At 53.8% G+C, this 17135-nt stretch overlaps 7 protein-coding genes across 7 annotated transcripts; 1 reads left to right on the top strand and 6 right to left on the bottom strand.

Annotated features, from left to right (window-relative positions):
- Positions 1-272: 272 nt before the first annotated feature.
- Positions 273-1891, bottom strand: LTS14_001780 (uncharacterized protein; the record flags this gene model as incomplete). Its single annotated transcript, XM_064834488.1, has 2 exons — positions 273-1775; positions 1835-1891. 2 exons carry the CDS (start codon positions 1889-1891, stop codon positions 273-275), a joined length of 1560 nt encoding a protein of 519 aa, XP_064698352.1.
- A 367-nt stretch (positions 1892-2258) lies between these two features.
- On the bottom strand, positions 2259-3389 carry LTS14_001779 (uncharacterized protein; the record flags this gene model as incomplete). Its single annotated transcript, XM_064834487.1, has 1 exon — positions 2259-3389. One exon carries the CDS (start codon positions 3387-3389, stop codon positions 2259-2261), a length of 1131 nt encoding a protein of 376 aa, XP_064698351.1.
- A 1514-nt stretch (positions 3390-4903) lies between these two features.
- Positions 4904-5820, bottom strand: LTS14_001778 (uncharacterized protein; the record flags this gene model as incomplete). The annotated part of the gene is made up of 2 exons (XM_064834486.1): positions 4904-5148; positions 5217-5820. 2 exons carry the CDS (start codon positions 5818-5820, stop codon positions 4904-4906), a joined length of 849 nt encoding a protein of 282 aa, XP_064698350.1.
- A 669-nt stretch (positions 5821-6489) lies between these two features.
- Positions 6490-8088, bottom strand: LTS14_001777 (uncharacterized protein; the record flags this gene model as incomplete). Its single annotated transcript, XM_064834485.1, has 1 exon — positions 6490-8088. One exon carries the CDS (start codon positions 8086-8088, stop codon positions 6490-6492), a length of 1599 nt encoding a protein of 532 aa, XP_064698349.1.
- Positions 8089-8422: 334 nt separating this feature from the next.
- Positions 8423-9860, bottom strand: rio2 (Serine/threonine-protein kinase rio2; the record flags this gene model as incomplete). The annotated part of the gene is made up of 3 exons (XM_064834484.1): positions 8423-9525; positions 9588-9732; positions 9798-9860. 3 exons carry the CDS (start codon positions 9858-9860, stop codon positions 8423-8425), a joined length of 1311 nt encoding a protein of 436 aa, XP_064698348.1.
- A 364-nt stretch (positions 9861-10224) lies between these two features.
- Positions 10225-12987, top strand: RPN1 (proteasome regulatory particle base subunit; the record flags this gene model as incomplete). The annotated part of the gene is made up of 1 exon (XM_064834483.1): positions 10225-12987. One exon carries the CDS (start codon positions 10225-10227, stop codon positions 12985-12987), a length of 2763 nt encoding a protein of 920 aa, XP_064698347.1.
- A 2454-nt stretch (positions 12988-15441) lies between these two features.
- On the bottom strand, positions 15442-16955 carry LTS14_001774 (uncharacterized protein; the record flags this gene model as incomplete). The annotated part of the gene is made up of 2 exons (XM_064834482.1): positions 15442-15747; positions 15921-16955. 2 exons carry the CDS (start codon positions 16953-16955, stop codon positions 15442-15444), a joined length of 1341 nt encoding a protein of 446 aa, XP_064698346.1.
- Positions 16956-17135: the final 180 nt, after the last annotated feature.

The following is a 17135-nucleotide window of genomic DNA, read 5'->3' as shown; positions in this document are numbered from 1 at the left end:
GGTGGTCATCTCGCAAGCTGGGTCTCAAAAGACACTGCCACGAAGCACGTTTACACGCCTTGTCTTAGTATCACCCTTTGATCACAGATATACTGCCCTTGTACCCTCAGTGAATGCCGCTGACCGCTCAGCGTCCTCATCCATTCATGGTCACTATTACTAATTAAATGTGCTCGACGTTCAGCTCATCAACTCCATCGCTGTCGGCAGTATGGACACACTGGGCTCGTGTATCGCCCAACAGCTGGAAGCCGTCTCAGTCCAGAGCGCGATTAGTCCGTAAGTATAGATTCAATCTCGCAGGAGATGCCATCAGATTGCTCCGTCCCGAACATTTGCTCGGCATCCCACTCCGATGCAGGCGAGCTGGTGTTTTGAATTTCTGGATGCTCCGCCTGCCAACGCCTAAAGTCTTGCTTAACAAGGCGCTCAAGAACGAATGAGGACTCGGCTCTCGGATCCAATGGCGAAGGTGGTGCTGTGGAAGGGAGAGCATCTGCTTGTTCCGTTGTTGCTGGCGGGACACCAGACTCTGCTGTGTAGTGCGACAGGAATTGTGTAGAGTATCCAATGGCGTTTGCTGTCTCTTTGCTGCGCAACATGGTAGTGCGCTTAGTAGCAGTCCTAGCCACAACCGGTGCTGGTGAGACCTCGTCCTCGAATGATCGAGTCGTGGTGACGGCAAACTGGTCTATAAAGTCCGACCCTTGCTGTTCTTCGTCGGCTTCGGCTGCGAGATTACGATGGACTTCCTCCATCTCCGGATCGAGTTCGTGGTCAATCTCCTCCTCGAGATTCGACTGGTCGGCATCGTGATCATATTGTTCGCCGTGCATGATTTCGTTCTCCTCCTCCTCCTCCTCCTCCTCCTCCTCCTCCTCCTCGTCATCGTCGTCATCGTCAGCTAAGGAAAGGGGCTGAGCTTGAGATCCGCGGATGGCTTGGTTCGCCAGCTCCTCGATATCCGTACTGGTCGCGTCTTGCTCGGGCTCTCGAGACCTCTTCCTTCGCATTGCATGATGGCTTGATGAGCTCGCATGGATCCGCAACTTCTTTCGTGGTCGAGGATGCGTCATGCCGTAACCATAGGACGCAATCGAGCTTTCGCCCACCGATGTTCGCTTCGAAGGCTCCCTCGATTGTATTGGCAGGACATTTCTGAGTTCTGCGTTGTGGCCATAGAACGGAAGGGCATAGTCCTGCGGATGGATTTCGGTACTGTAATTGACAGTCTTCCGGGCCTCGGCACGTGAAGAGTGTCTGGTTGCACCCGGATCAGGAATGCGATGCTTCGATGGACGCTGGCGCCCAGAGCACGAGGATTCTGGCTTGTCATCTGAGTCGCAGTCGGTCGCTGGGGAGAGCCCTTCTTCGGATGCAACATCATCGCTTTCATAAGCTTCTCGTCCTGGTAAGTGAAGAGCACCAGACAGACGTTTCGCGGCGTGTCTTGGTCGAAGGGTGGTGTCCATAGGATGGAGCTTTTGGTCGTAATTGACAGCGGCTCTGCCATTCCTGGAGCCTCTGGTGGCGTGAGGGGGCTCGAGCGTTTCGGAGGCATCGTCTCCTTCGTTGTGCTCAATCCGGTGGTCGGCGGCATCTTGCAAGACTTCGGTACTCCGTTGAGTGGATTTCAGTATGGCGTTCGGGTCAAGACCAGCCAGGACGCCCCTGGTGGGACCTGACGACTTATCATCACGGTCAACAGTCACATATTCGACCCAGGGCTTCGGGACTTGTGTACTCTCGGAAGTGGTTGACGCAGATGCGGGAGTCTGACACACATTATCAATGGGATCAGATCTTGGGGAAAGTAAGCCATGCCGTGACTCACAGTGTGCTTGCTACGTGAAGCAGATGCGGCGCGTGATTGCTTCTTCGACCGAGCCATAGCTGGAGTTAGCTCATTCTGGAAGTGTGGTATGCGATATACGGAGGGGGGAGTCGTCGTGATATCAGATTAATGAAGGAAGGAAGGAGAATGTGGTCAACGACATCATATCGGTTTCCTTCGCGTCAGCCTGTTGCGCACGTGAGACAGAATGTGGAGACCATGAAGGAGGGAAGGTGCGAGGAGGTCTGAATCGTGCTTTCCAATAGATGGCCTTTGTCCGAATAAGCAACCACAAGCAGTCCCCAAAGTGACGAGCACATATTGCTGTCTTGCACCCGAACTCCTCGCTACCCAAAACCAGATATCATCTAATGAGCAATGACCCAATGCCACCATCTAGATCATACCAGACTTTTCGAAGCTACTAGTGCGCCAGCAACCTCGTGCTGCGCATCTGGTACTTCCCAACAGCAAAGGCACTGGCATCAAAGTCTTCACCGTCGTCATCGGTGGCGTCAGCATCAAGATCCACCTCGAGCCGGTTATCAGAAGGCAACGATGCGACCAGACTCGGCACTGGTGAGGTCGACGTGGCGGGCTCGCTCGACAAACGCTTCTTCCTGCCATCAGCGGACTCGCGACTCTTTCGCTCCTCATCGCGTTGTCGATTTTGCTCCGACGTCTCCGCCGCACGCTTCTCAAGATCTGAAAGCCGTGCCTCCGCGGTCTCATTTGCCTCCTTCAGTCTCTTCACGGCGTTCTTAAGCTCTAATGCACAGTCGCCATCTCGCAAGACCTGGTGAGCAGCCCGCTCGCAAAGATCCTGGCCCTTGTTCAACAGTACGTCCACACGATCGAGCATGACAGCACACTCATCGGGAGGTGTAAGGCTAGCTTTCCTTTGACGGGACTTCGCCGCCTGGAATTCGCGCACGCTCATCCCGGCTGTCCGGTCTGCATCACTGCTGCTGTCATCGCTATTGCGGTCCGGTGGTCGGCTTCTTGCGGCGGTCATCTTGTCGCTCGCCTTTCTAATGCTATGTCGAGAGAGCTGGACAGCCTTCACTAATGCTTCGAAGCGCTTCTGTACATCGCCGTCGTAGTATATCACTGCAAGGCCTCGACATCGATATTTGACTGGGCCACCAGAATGGTCGCCGGAGCATACTGAGGCAGTCTTGCGCTTGCGTTGTGATAACCTGAGCGCATCTGAATGTGTCATGTGTGGAAGCTGAGGTCTGAGAAGTGCAACGGAAGCCACCACAGGCCAGTCCTCATTCTCCTCTTCCGGCTCTGCTCCAACGCCTTCTTCTCCATTGTCTCCTTTAACTTCTAGGTCTTCTTGCGTCCCTACTCTCACGACTTCGGACCAAATCGAGCTCACGCTTGACCGCCTTCTCCGCTTCACTACGGGCAGTGAGTCGGCTGGCTGATGCTCCGCAAGCAACTTTTGCTGTCGTTCTGTTGCATCTTTGAGGATGCCCTCAATACCTGCTATCCAGATTGGCAGATTCTGCAACAAGGTCGTAATACTGAGCAAGGCATCTTCAGCCATAATACGGAACTTCAAGCATCAATCGTCGTAATGCGGGGCCGATCGTCTTCGAAAATTGTGTCCAGAACGCCAGCAACATCTCGAGCACACGAATAAACTAACACATTGTGGAGGGTTGTTGGGATAGTTTCGAGACAGAGCTAGTTGATGCCGAAGACTTCGTGAGGTGTGGGATGTATGCCCAAGGAAGCAGACGTCAAGGTCAAATGCACGAGACAGCTGCAGACCAGACCCAGCACTCAAATCAGTGGACGCCTCACGAACGCCTCGAACGGTCAAGCCCTGCCGAGGGGACGAAACTGCCGCTAGTTCAACATGAGATCGTTCAAATTGCTTCCAACCAATGGAACGAATCGTGATCCATAAAGGTCAAATAACGAGCAAGAAACATGACGAGCACAAAAGTGCAAAGCTGATCTACATCTCTCCGCCCATAGGACACGCGGCGGAGAAACATGGTTGGCTGCATAAGCTGAAGCAACGAGATTGGGTTTGGCGGCCGACGGCTCTGCACTTTCCATTTACGTTCTGTCATGCGGTTAAGGCGTTGGTCTGGGATCACGAAACGGACACAGCGTGCGAAATCCTGAGAGGGGAAACCTGCAGGATATGCTGGACAGTAAGCCGGAAAGAGACATTTTTGGCGAGGTGGTCTGCCTCACTTTTGACGGTTAATCTATCGCACACTGCCGATCATTGTTGCGCAATAACGGTTACAGTAGAAGATCTGAGTCATGGCACGCCTCCTCGATACGAGACAGATAGGAATTGCAGGAGAAGCAGCTTTCCACAACACAACAGGACGATCAATTGTCAAGCTGACCGCCATCACGATCGTTGGAATTGCCTGTCCAGGCACCTCCTTGTACAAGTTTATCCTTCAAGCAAGGATCGTGATCCTGTCTTGCCCTTGCGCACGCGAATGGCAGATCTCAGAGTTAAGCGCGGAAACGTACTCCCGCCGCCGAAGCTGGGGTCAGGCGTCTGGGGGTCCGATTTGGAATTGCATTCGTCAGGGTCCTCGTGGCCAGGCTCTGAAGGTCGACGGAAGTTGTCACTCCTGAGATCGAGTATCACGGGTGGTACAACAATGATGGACGACAGCATGCTACAGATCTCGCCCGAAAGGGTTAAGATGCAAGTCTTCATAGAACCTGGCATGAGAAGATGGCAATGATTATGTGCTCGCTGGTGTACCGAGTCTGATCTGAGACCCTACAGTGGTCGAGCAGGCTGGCACGAGACCAAATCTGCCATTGGATTCAAGTGCAAGACCCTTTGTGCTCATCCTTTGATTGTTCCACCAAGCCGATCTCTCTACGTAGCACAAACCAGGACTTACAAGCCACCCAGCTCGCACGAGTCGTCGGCCTCGCCGTGTACACCGAGTACAACCATGGCTCTACTTTTTCCGTCGCTGGAACATCTGTCCTGCTATGGTCGAGCATTCGAATCAGTGAGGTGTCGTGTCCAAAAAACCTATCTAATCATCTGCAATTCCAGCGGACTCCAGTCTACGGCCAAGTCTCGATGTGCGACCACTTCCCACTGCTCTCATCGTACCTATACTGTTGTCGTCGGGCTTTGGTAGGATCGCTAAGGTCAACTGACTCGACCATCTCGGGCTTGATGACAACCACCCGGAAGTTCTCCCTCGCCACCTCATCGTCCAGATCTCCGACCTTCTGGCCAATCTGATTCTTGCTCTCGTCGTAAGGCTTGTCTACAGGTAGACCAGGTGGAGGATTCTTGAAGCTGCCTACGCCACAACAACACTGTCAGTACTTTCGCAGCCAAGAAGTAGAACTCATGAGAAAGAGTACTCACCTCTCATCCCCGGCGAAATATTCCCAAAATGCCCCCTCAACTCCCTCTTCCAACTCCACCCATCCTTCCCATCCTCCTTCACAACCCTCATCCTCCCCCCCAACTCACTCTTCACAGTCCTAACCCCACTACTCTCCTTACTCTGCTCCCCCTCCCCCTCAATATCCGGCCCCACGACAAAAGCCTCCCCCTGCATCCGCCACTGCACCATCGTATCCCCCTTAATCCACCACACGGCCTCACACGGCCCTCCACCCCCCGAACCCTGTGCCTGCTCCCTCTCCTTCGCGTGTCCAGACGAAGAAGCGAAGACCTCAAAGGTCTTGTTCATCCGGACGTCGGTGGTGAAGGTAGGCATTTCGGACTCGAAACATCGCTCGTTCCGCTCAGCATCGTTGTGTTTGTTCTCCGGTAGCTCGGCCCAGAGGCCGCGGTAGATACAATATCTCGCCCGCGGCAAATAATCCACTGGGCTATCTTTGTTGGGTGCGGGTGTCAAGCTGGAGAAGACGAATTCGGGACTATCCATTTTGCTTAGGTGGTCGAGGAATTGGGCTTTCCATGGTGCGGGCTGAGGGGTTGATGTACTGGATGTTGAAGCCATGGTGCGGGAGTGGATGCTGGTTTGGAGTGTGCGAGCGAGGTTTGAGAGGCGGAGGAAGGGTTTGGAAGCTATGGTTGCGATTTGGGTACTGTACTCTATACTTATCGCAAGCTGCCGTCCAGATGTATAAGTAATAGAACGTCTTTGCAGTTGGCTGAATGGATTGAAGAACACCTAATAAGAAGTCTGGATTACTGTGTACAATCTTCCATAAACGCTGACCTCATGAGATTCCAATGCCAAAGTATGAATGACGGCATTTTGACTTCCATCTCAGGCTAGCCACGAGCGATCGATCGATTAGTCGATAGCCGCGATCAGTAGCAAGATCCATTGATTGCTGGTTAAGATTCAATCAATTGTATGACTATATCCACTAGAACAACAATGCCATGTGAAGAAGTTGTATAATCTCGCTCATGGTGATTGTGATACAGAGCCTTCGATCTTCTACCCTTCGAGGCATGCACGATAAATTATTGATTTTCAGTGTCCCCAGGCCGGCGTAAAGTCATGAAGAAACCTCACAGCCCAGGGGAAAAAACATGCAAACGACACAACGCCACAAAGAACCCCAAGCCCACCCTGTTTTGTGATGCCCGCCCAACTCCACGCTAAAGATACTTCATAACACGCCATGCTCGAACTCTCGCTGCTTCATCATGCCGCTCAACCAAGAGCAGGATAGGAACTCTCATACTCCGCCTTCTGCTCCTTCTCCCGCCTACCAGCCTCCTCCGCCTCGAACTTCGCCTGCTTCTCCGCGACCTTCGCCTCCCTCTCCTGCTCAACCCGAATCTTCTCAGCCTTGACTCTAGAATTCCTGTCCCGCTTCTTCTGATTGCGATAAGAACTCACCCCCGTAACGCCACCAGAACCCCCAGCAGCAGCAGCAGGCTCTAGCCGAGCATTCCCGCCACCACCATTGCCTCCACGCCCCTTCCCGCCCCGTCCACCCTTCCCCTTCCGCCTCCTCAACTTCTGCCCCACCTCAAATACCCCAGCCTTAACAAGACACGCCCTAACCTCCTCCCCCCAACACGCCGCCGCAGCCCCACAAGCCACCAGATCCGGGACCTCCGTCCCCAGACAAACCGCCTCGACGTCCTGCTCATCAAGCGCGTACCCGCGCGCCTTCTCCCAGTTCTTAGCCGCGAGGGCAACGGTCGACGCCATGCGGTACGCTTTGCACAGTTCCAGGGAGGCGATCCCTTCGTCAAGAAGCATGGAGATGAGGTCTTCGGATTGGCGGAGGGCCATGGCTGGGTTAATGGGGACGAAGGGAATGCTTTCGTGGCCTTGGCCGCCGTATTGGTAGACTTGGAGACCGTAGGCGATCTGAGCCATGACCTGGCGACGGTTTTCGGAAGTCCCAGTGACGTCCGTGCAGGCGGGACAGGTACATGTAAAGCCGTAGCTGCTGCGAAGAAGTTCGATCCGTTGAGCGCGGACGTAATAGACGCCTGGCCCACCGAGGTAGGTAGTACACAACTCCTCATCCTGCTGAATATCACGAACAGCATAGACCGTAATCCTCTTCCCCATCGGATCCCACGAATGATGTACATTAGGCACACAAGAATGATTAAGCCGTGACGTCGTTTCGTAAAGAGCCAAACCTTTCCCACTCTGGAAATTATTACAGGCGAAAATGCCCATCACCCTCGCCTGGTCCTGGATGAGCTCCTCGATATCCTCCTCATCGAGAGCTTTATCGTTAGCATCGATGAGGTACGCACGACTAACATGCTCCGGATTCAAGTTCTCCGGTTTGAAACAATGCAGCGCGTCAAAAGCCTGCTTCTGCGGATTCAAAAGCCGACAATACGGGCCCCAGGCGAGATGTAGCGCGTTCTCCGGGATATGCAGTAGAGGAGCTTCACAGATAATGCGGGTGCCACGGGGGATGAAACTGGTGGCGAAGAGGCCTAGACCTTTGCCTTCGATGGGGCGGAGCTCGTATTGTCTTGAGGCGGTCGGGGGTAGGTAGAGACTCGCCTTCTTCGTCTTTGGGGAGAAGCTGGAGGCTAGGGGGTTGAGGGCGGAGCTGGAGCCGGAGGAACCTGAGGATGTGGAGAGGTCGTCGCTGTTGCCTATGCTGGGCGATGCTGAGCGCGATGTATTCGTCGACTCGTGTACTGTGTCGACGGTACTCCCCACTGCAGTCACTTCGTTGCTGGCCGCCTGACCGGACTCATTGACAGTCGAGGCGAAGAAGACATGATTCAAACTCGATCCGTGATGCTCGGTGGCGGTCGGCAGCGCCATCGTTCCCATGTGTACTAGATGATGTGGTGTTCAGATCAACTTGTGTCCGAGAAAGTTATTGAACAGTGATGTCAGATGTTGAAACAGAGGCATATGTTTTGTGCGGCTTAAGAAATTGGCCTGCCCTTGCCAAGATTTTGCGCGTTTGCTGCCTAAGCGCGAAATAAGAGCTCGGGCCTCCCGGAACAAGCCCTTGTGCGACATTCGTGCGGAAGGAAGGCGCGATCGTGACGGTACAAACCAAAGGGGTGACTTGTTGAATGCTGAGAAGGATCAGAGTAGAGGAATCGTGGCTGGAATTTCGGCGTGACCGTTGTGTTCATAGATTCTCTCGCTATATTGCCCACCCAGAAGCCTTCTTCTTCGTCTTCACCTGCGCAGCCACCACATCTGGTTCTTGCGGTAGATCGAAAGGCACGAGCCCGAAATCCTGTAGTCGTACTGGTTTGACCGCAACATCATCGTCCACGTTCAAAGATTCAAGCCGCTCAATCATCTCAGGATCGTTGGCCTGCGGGTCTTGCTCGTCCTCATCCACTTCCTCATCATCATCCTCTACCTCCCCTTCGTGCGCATCATCCACTCCCTGCCCATCCTCATCCACCACCTCAACCTCACCCTCGCCCTCTCCACCCCCAGGCACAACCTCAACAAACCTCTCCAACTCCTTCGCCATCTTCCTCGAAAACCCACTAGCCTCAACCTCCACATCCAACCTCCGTTCCGGGTCCGCGCCCTTGATCGCATCCTTGAAAAACGGTCCAGGCTCTTCAACAGTAAACTTGAACCGCCTCTCAAAATACCTCTTCACGCAAGCCGCGTCCCGATCAAAATACATCTCAGCATTGACATGGTTGGTACTGACCGTCTGCGGGAAATCGATCACAATCGGTTCTAACCTGACCCCTCCCTCAGCTTTCGCGTCCGGGATTTCTTTAACAAGGATATTGAATTCGTTGAAATCCCCATGGATCAATCCTCGTTGTGCAAGACGGACGATGATCTCCATAAGTTCTGCGTACAGCTTGCCAGGATCCGGCACACTGTCGATTTGCCGCAACGGGAAGGAATCAATGAACTCCATAACGACCGTATGTCTATTCCACGCCACAGGCTCCGGAACAGGGAAACCCTCTCTATACAGCACCTTCATAAACGCATGTTCTTTTTGCGCCGCGAGGCGGGATAGGTACATCCATGACCCCGTCTGGCGATTGCGGAGGTAGTCGCGGTTGGCTTTCACTGTGCGGAAGGAGATGCGGCCGAGACGGTGGAGTTTGAGGACCAAGGGCCGGTTGGAGGGGGAGGCGGTGATGTAGATGTCGCTTTCCTTGCCGACGCCGATTTGGTTTCCTAGGCTGTAGATGTGGGAGGATTTGCGGTGGGTGTTGAGTGCGAGGTAGTCGAGGCCGCCGTAGGTTAGGCGGTAGCCGTCGTCTTGAGTCACATCAGTCATCAGCTCAGCTTTCAGTTGATGGTTTGAGGGTAGTTGGGCATACATTTCGCATTCTTCACTTTCGCGATCAAGCCGACCTTGGCGAGGTTGGAGATATTTCGGTGCACGCCACTACCGCCTCGCAGACCGGCGATCTGCTGGATCAAGGGGGTTGGAACCAAGTCATGGTTCTTGCTTCCTTGTTCAACCTGCGCCGGGCTTTAGCATATATTGTCAGCGTGTGCGCTTGGTGGGATAGGTTGAGGTGACTTACGGCTTGCAGGACTCGCCAGTCTTCAGTGGTGAGGTAGCGTAGGGCGCCTGTGTCGAGCTTCATGTCGTCGGCCGTATGTGATGAAGCGAGAGTGAGGGCGGTGGTGGTGTAGAGGTGCTATTTGCATGTGATCGTGAATGGAAAAAGATGATGCAGTGGTCGGCCTTCTCGGCGAAACAGATCCGCCGACGATTAGTATCGAGCTTCGCAATGTAGAGCCGCCTTACACGCGACTGTTCACGAAGTCAAGCTTTATCTGACGACTAATCAATCTACCATCTCCACCACTCGCCACTCACTCGCCCGGCCATCTCAAGGATACAGTGTATTTGATTCATCATCTTGTCCCATCACGTGAGGAGGGCACATCATCGCCGACGAACAGCGCCACAAACAACCAGCGCAGGCTCAATACTCGTTGGTCGTGATGGCGAAGGAGGAGGAGAAGGTGAAGCCTCAGGACAAAGGCAAGGGCAAGGGCAAAGCGGATGACAAGCAGGCAAATGGGGTCAATGGAGCGAAAGATGCAAGCAAGGACGGCAAGAAGGAGGGTGAGCTCGACGTGCCAGCAGAGGAGTTGAGTGAGGAGGATCAGAAGCTCAAGGATGAGCTGGACATGTTGGTGGAGAGACTATTGGAGGATGACAAGTCACTCTACAAGGCCGCGTTGGAAGCCATCAACACGAACATCAAGACCAGCACATCATCCATGACCGCCATCCCTAAGCCACTCAAATTCCTACGACCGCATTACGAGAGGCTGCGGGAGACGTACGATGCCTGGCCCGCGGGAGATGACAAGAACAGCCTGGCTGACACATTATCCGTGCTGGGCATGACATACTCGGACAGCGAGGACAGGCGAGACACACTCAAGTATCGCCTCCTTGCGCCCAGCTCGGACATCGGCTCGTGGGGTCACGAGTACATGCGGCATTTGGCTCTCGAGATCGGACAGGAGTACCAAGCCCGATTAGATGATGAAAAGGACACGGAAGACATCGCGGAGATGACGCGGACACTCGTGCCTTTCTTCCTCAAGCACAACGCCGAGGCAGATGCCGTGGACATCCTGTCAGAGATGGAGATGATCGAGGAGATCAAGAAGTATGTGGACGAGGACACCTATCGACGAGTCTGCCTTTACATGGTCTCCATGGTGCCACTCCTCACATACCCGGACAACGACCGCTTCGTGCGGACAGCACACGATATCTATGTCAAACACAAGCAGCTCGCTCAAGCCATCTCACTCGCTATACGACTAAACGACATGGATCTCATCAAAGCCGACTTCGCTGCGACCGACGACAAGGCTCTCAAGCGCCAGCTCGGTCTGATCATCGGTCGTCAACGCCTAGCTATCGATCTCGAGGGTGAGGATGCAGAAGATGTCGAGCTGCAGGAATGCATGAACAACACCAAGCTCCCCGAATACTTCAAGACCCTCGCCAAAGAGCTGAACGTCCTTGACCCGAAAGTTCCAAAAGACATCTACAAATCCCACCTCGAATCCTCACGAACGGCTGGCCTCACAAACACCGATTCAGCACGTCACAACCTCGCCTCTGCCTTTGTCAATGGATTCGTCAACGCGGGTTTCGGCGATGACAAGCTCATGCTGGTCGAGGGCGGTGTGAAGAACAGCTGGATTTGGAAGGTGAAAGAGGAGGGCATGATTTCCACCGCTGCCTCAGCAGGTCTCTTGATGCTGTGGGATGTGGAGATGAACTTGGACAAGATTGATGCGTACACATACGTGCCCGAGGAACAGGTCAAGGCTGGCGCGGCGCTGGCGATGGGTATCATGAACAGTGGTGTAAGACTGGAGAGTGATCCTACAATGGCTTTGTTGGGTGACTTCGAGGACAAGTCCGTGGCTGTCAAAGTTGCATCGATCATGGGTCTGGGTCTGGCGTATGCTGGCTCGAACAAGGAGGACTTGCTTGACGTGCTTCTCCCTCTCGTCGCAGACTCCTCCCTCGACATGCAAATCTCAGCCATGGCCGCCCTCTCACTCGGCTTGGTCTTCGTCGGCTCAGCACAATCCGACGTGTCCGAAGCCATCATCCAAACTCTTCTGGACGAAGACCGCACGAACCAGCTCAAGGACAAATGGACGCGTTTCATGACCCTCGGCCTCGCACTCCTCTACTTCGGCCAACAAGAAGAAGTCGATGTCGTCCTCGAGACACTGAAGGCGATCGACCACCCCATGTCCAAGCCCGCCTCAGTCCTAGCCGACATCTGCGCCTGGACCGGCACGGGCGCTGTCCTGAAATTGCAACAAATGCTCCACATCTGCAATGAGCACATCGAAGACCAAGATGACGACGACAAGCCCAGCTCCGACAAAGACGCCAAGAAAGAAGACAATGACCCTCCCCGCGACATCGAAGGCGAACAACTCGTCCAATCCTATGCCGTCATCGGCCTCTCCCTCGTCGCCCTCGGCGAAGACGTCGGCCAAGAAATGGTCCTCCGCCAATTCGCCCACCTAATGCACTACAGCGAGCCCAACATCCGCAAAGCCGTCCCGCTGGCCATGGGCCTCTTATCGCCCTCAAACCCCCAGATGAAAATCTACGACACTCTATCCCGCTACTCCCACGACAACGACATCGACGTGGCCATCAACTCCATCTTCGCCATGGGCTTGGTGGGAGCCGGAACGAACAATGCTCGTCTGGCGCAGTTGTTAAGGCAACTAGCATCGTACTACCACCGCGACCCCAACGCCCTCTTCATGGTGCGCATAGCGCAAGGCCTGCTCCACGCAGGAAAAGGCACCTTAACTCTCTCCCCGCTCCACACAGACCGCACAGTCCTCTCCCGCGTCGCCTGCTCGGGCCTCCTCACCGTCGCTCTCAGCTTAATCTCCAATCCCAAAACCTTCATCCTAGAAAAGGACCACTATCTCCTCTACTACCTCGTTACGGCCCTCCACCCCAGGTTTCTGATCACAGTGGATGAGGAGATGAAGCCTGTTCAAGTTAATGTGAGGGTCGGCCAGGCGGTCGATGTTGTTGGGCAGGCGGGGAGGCCGAAGACGATTACGGGGTGGCAGACGCAGAGTACGCCTGTGCTTTTGGGGGCAGGGGAGCGGGCGGAGTTGGAGGATGAGGAGTGGGTGTTTTTGGGGAGTGTGATGGAGGGGGTTTGTGTGTTGAGGAAGGTGAGTTTGCCTTGATGATGTCCCATCCTGCTTTTGAATCCCCATTGGGCTGGGATGCGGTGATGTTTGGTCTAGAGGAACTCTTCGCTGACACTTGTTTTCTTTCTTACAGAATCCCGATTGGCAGGCGCCGTAGATGCGCCATCCATGGTGGAAGGCGGTGGTCGCGGGAGAGGTTCGCGTTGTTGCAGAGCACGAGTGACGATGATCCTGTCCCGTCGATCCTGCGAAGCGATGCCGTGCGATGCGGAAGCGAACCTCTTATCACCTGATGCAAACCCCATGCGGGCCACTTGTCAAGTGGCATGTTGATCCCTCCTTTTTCGCTTACGATGGGGGAGAGGGCGGGACGGTAGTGCGATTACATGGGGATCATTAGCATGAATTTGTGCGGCATCTATTTAGACGCGGATGCTAGCATCTGAATTCGTAGTTGTACAATTAGTCCATTACCATATCAAGCACGATTTCACCATCATAGCAGCCACCAAGTATTACACACACATAGACTTCAGTCTTAGGCGAGGCCTTACTTCTGGAGCTTCCACGCGACCTTGCTTGCTTCCATCCGTCAGAGGCGGCTGAAGGAGCCGTCAATCCGTCTTCAGCAGTATGTTTGATTCCTTTCGACCCGGATATCTGGTTCGAAGGATTCGAAGCTCCTGTCACAGCTTCGAGACAGCCATGTTCATGATTCGTGCGCAGTGTGGGATTTGTGCAAAGTGGAAATTCGACCAGATGAGAGGGGTAGGAGGAGATTTTTTGGTACGGCTGAATAGATGCGGTTCGTACACACGAAGTGAGACATTTGGTATTGCGGTCATTAGGTATGATGAGGGCTCTCGATCGAGCGAGATGACAGCGACAGGGAGACGCATTGCAGGAGTGGTGATCTCGCCATGACTAGTAGGTCTGCCTGCTCGCGTCGTGGTAGGAGCAGAATTTGCACGTTGGGTGCGGTCTGCGTCGTGGGCGCAATCACAGTATCATGCTACCTTCCGCTTCGTCTCTCGATCTAACGACGAGAGCTCTCCAAGCACCGTAAGAACGAGAGCATTGAAATCATCTCCACTAAGATCTCGTGAGAAGTCGTCCTTTCCTAGCGTTGGCCCAGGCAGATGCTAGCAGTCTACGTTCCGTCTCAACGTACGTGATCGTGAGATTGGGGAGGTTCACCGCAATTCCCTAGCAGGAAGTATTGGTTGCTCAGATTCCTCAGATCTCTCAATTCTTTCCACATCACTCAGGCTGTTCAGAGCACTCGAGCCACTCAGATTCCTCCACTTCCTCAGATCACTCAAACTACTCGGATCACCAAAACTGCTCAGTGAATCTTGCAAACCAATCTCGTCTGGTAGGCTGTCCGATTAATCGAACGTCGATCACCACGATGTCTATAGGCCATGCCTGCCATGTGTTTCTTAGCCAAGGTTCACGCTAGAACGATAGTGCATCGGAAGTATTGCTTGTTTCCTCCTCTCGCTTACACTGCATCTTGCAGCTTGTCGATGCCCATGAACATGCAGTGTATCTCCCTCATCGGCCTTGGCACTCATCCCACAAGTACCGTGACGCACATGTCATGCACACGAACGAAAAATACAACGGAAAGCGTGCCTGCCAACGGCACATGCCATACGATGTGGCGTGAATGCGTCAAACCGTTCCCGGCTCGAACGACCCGTGGCGCCCCGAGGATAGACACTAATGCGGCGCCTTCCAAGCCGCATTAATCCCACGTTAGACTGTTGCGCAAACATACGCAACCACCTACGTCGTCCTTCGCATCTGCCTTCACGAAGTCGCCATGGGGGCCGACGGATGGTTAGGCTTAGTGCCTGTTACCCAACTATAGGCCCCTACTAAGGTTGCCTAGTGCAATATATACTTCATCGCCAGGCGCTTAGATAATCTAAAATCCTGGCTCGAAGGTGCAGGTCAGGGCCTGCATCTCGCAGGTGATGTACATCAAAGCTGCACATCTGGCGCTTCGGGCGCTCGACAGAAGCTCGTGAATGGCTGGAGACCATCAAAAACCAACATTTCTAATATGCATCGTCATTGGTCGGTCGCAACAGGCTTTATCGTCATTTGCTGAGGCGGGAATCGTGGTGGGTATGGCGAGCTCGTGGCCATGACCACGAGTAGATACAGAGGTACTCTTCGATAGCCTATTCGAGTGTACCGCCGTCCAACTGGTCTGCTCTGGGGCCGACATGGTTGGCAGGTGCCTACTAACCACTATATTTCCTTGTTGGTGCAACCTGGTGAGATACAGATCCACTTGCCCGAGCTACTTTCGTTGATGTGGCTTCATGATCGCCGACAGGGACCCAAGCTTCGATAGCGAGGGTTGAGGAATTACGGGCAGATCACAAGTCCGTTTCGGGCGAGCAGTAATCGCTCTTCCACGGATAGGACGGTCATTGTGAAAGTGGTTGTCGTGTGACATTCTCCTCTCTATCGTGCTCACCACCAGAATCTCAACCACCCAGCCCTCGAATTATCCGTCTCGCCAACATGCACTCCGCCGCACAATAAGTATGCCAGCCGAGCCGAATCCTTCGTTAAGAACGCCGACTTATCGCTAAATGCATCCACGCTCTGTATCATGAGTATCGTCGAGTGTCTGGTCGGAGTGGTAGAAGCACTGGCTTGATATCTTGAGACGTGGATGATGAAGGTCGTCTTGGACTCGAAGTGGTGGAAGTACGTCTCGCTTTGCTCATCCGCCGTTTGACCTCGGGTCGTCTCGGGCAGCCATCGTCGATATGTCTGTGAAGATGTTAGTACAGTGAACGATGGAAAGTCACCATAGAACGAACCTTCTCAGCGTATCCTTACGCGCAAAGCAGCTTTGACACAGCGGACACTGGTGGTTGCGTGTCTTGAGATGTACCTGCATCTGGTCAGCTCAGACCTCTAGCATAATGGTGTCATTAACTCACACTTTGCTCGTGTCTCAACAGATCAGTCCTCCTCACGAATCGCTTTCCGCAATGAGGATAATGACAGTGATGTGGCTGCGGCCGACCAGGATCATGCGTTTCCAAGTGTGCTTTGAGATTGTAGTTCCGCTGGAACAGCTTACCACACATGTCGCAAGAACAATTCGCATTATCGGCTGTCGTGTATTCCCTCTTCGCTCTGTGATGCTGGCTTTCTGATCGGACATCTTCTGTGGAATAAGCTTTACGGTACGCAGGCCGTCGAAGTACTGGTTTGACATCCTCCTCCTCGCTCTCGATGTCCTCATTGACGTTCTGTCGTGGTAGGAGTAGGCTGTGAAAGCGCTGTGGTGCTAGCGGACGCGGTGTGACCTTCTCGGGCGCAGGCTGTACCGGGCAGTAAGCTGACACAGCTGCGGGTTGTGCGGGCTCCAAAGATGTTGTGCTCTCCCATGGGTGTTCGACCTTCATGACAGGCGAACCTGAAGTTCTTATGCAACCTTCGGAATGTGCGTATGGCGAGGAAATCTCGGAAAGCTGGGAGCTTAAGCTGTAGTTGGACATACTGGGCGAAGCATCCTGAAGTGGTAATAAAGGTCCAGCAACCTCTTGTGGAGGGTTCCACAAAGTAGTAGCGGGCGCGAGCACAGCGGTGTTGTTCTGGGGGTACGACGTGTACTGACGAGGCAGGCCGTCAAAGGCAAAGTAGCTAGGCTGAGGCGTGGTGAGGTCTTCTGACCAGTCGTAAGGTACACTGACTGGTGGTAACGACGAAACATCATTTCGCAGCATTCCATTCGTCATACCATCGTTCGGTGGCATCTGCAATAGCCCAAGACCATACTGGTACTGCTCCGGCCATGTTGCTGGAGGGCTCGTCTGCTGTAACGTCGACTGCGGTGTGCTTGCCGTTGATATGTCATCCTGTCTTGGAGGTCCTGTCGAGTTTGGTGGAGTCTGAAGGTTGTGATAGTAGCCTTGGCTGTTCATCAGCTGCCGTAGTTTCTCCGGATCAGGTGTTGGAAAGTAAGTCATGATTAGTGGGTTCCTTCGAACGAGTGAATGCGATGTAATGTTGTCGATATGAAGCTGGTCGCACAAATTATATAGGGCGAAAGATCACGAAGCCGAAGTGAGGTCTACATTGAGGCTCTGTCGACACTGTATGAGGCACTGCTGCTGCCCTGAAACGGCGGCAAAGAAGAGTGTGGTCGA

This window comes from Recurvomyces mirabilis (assembly GCF_035927965.1).
Source record: "Recurvomyces mirabilis strain CCFEE 5264 chromosome Unknown scaffold_3, whole genome shotgun sequence".
NCBI classification, from domain to species: Eukaryota; Fungi; Ascomycota; class Dothideomycetes; order Mycosphaerellales; family Teratosphaeriaceae; genus Recurvomyces; species Recurvomyces mirabilis.
The sequence above is the reverse complement of the archived record's forward strand: the minus strand, read 5'-3'. Positions and strand labels throughout refer to the sequence as shown.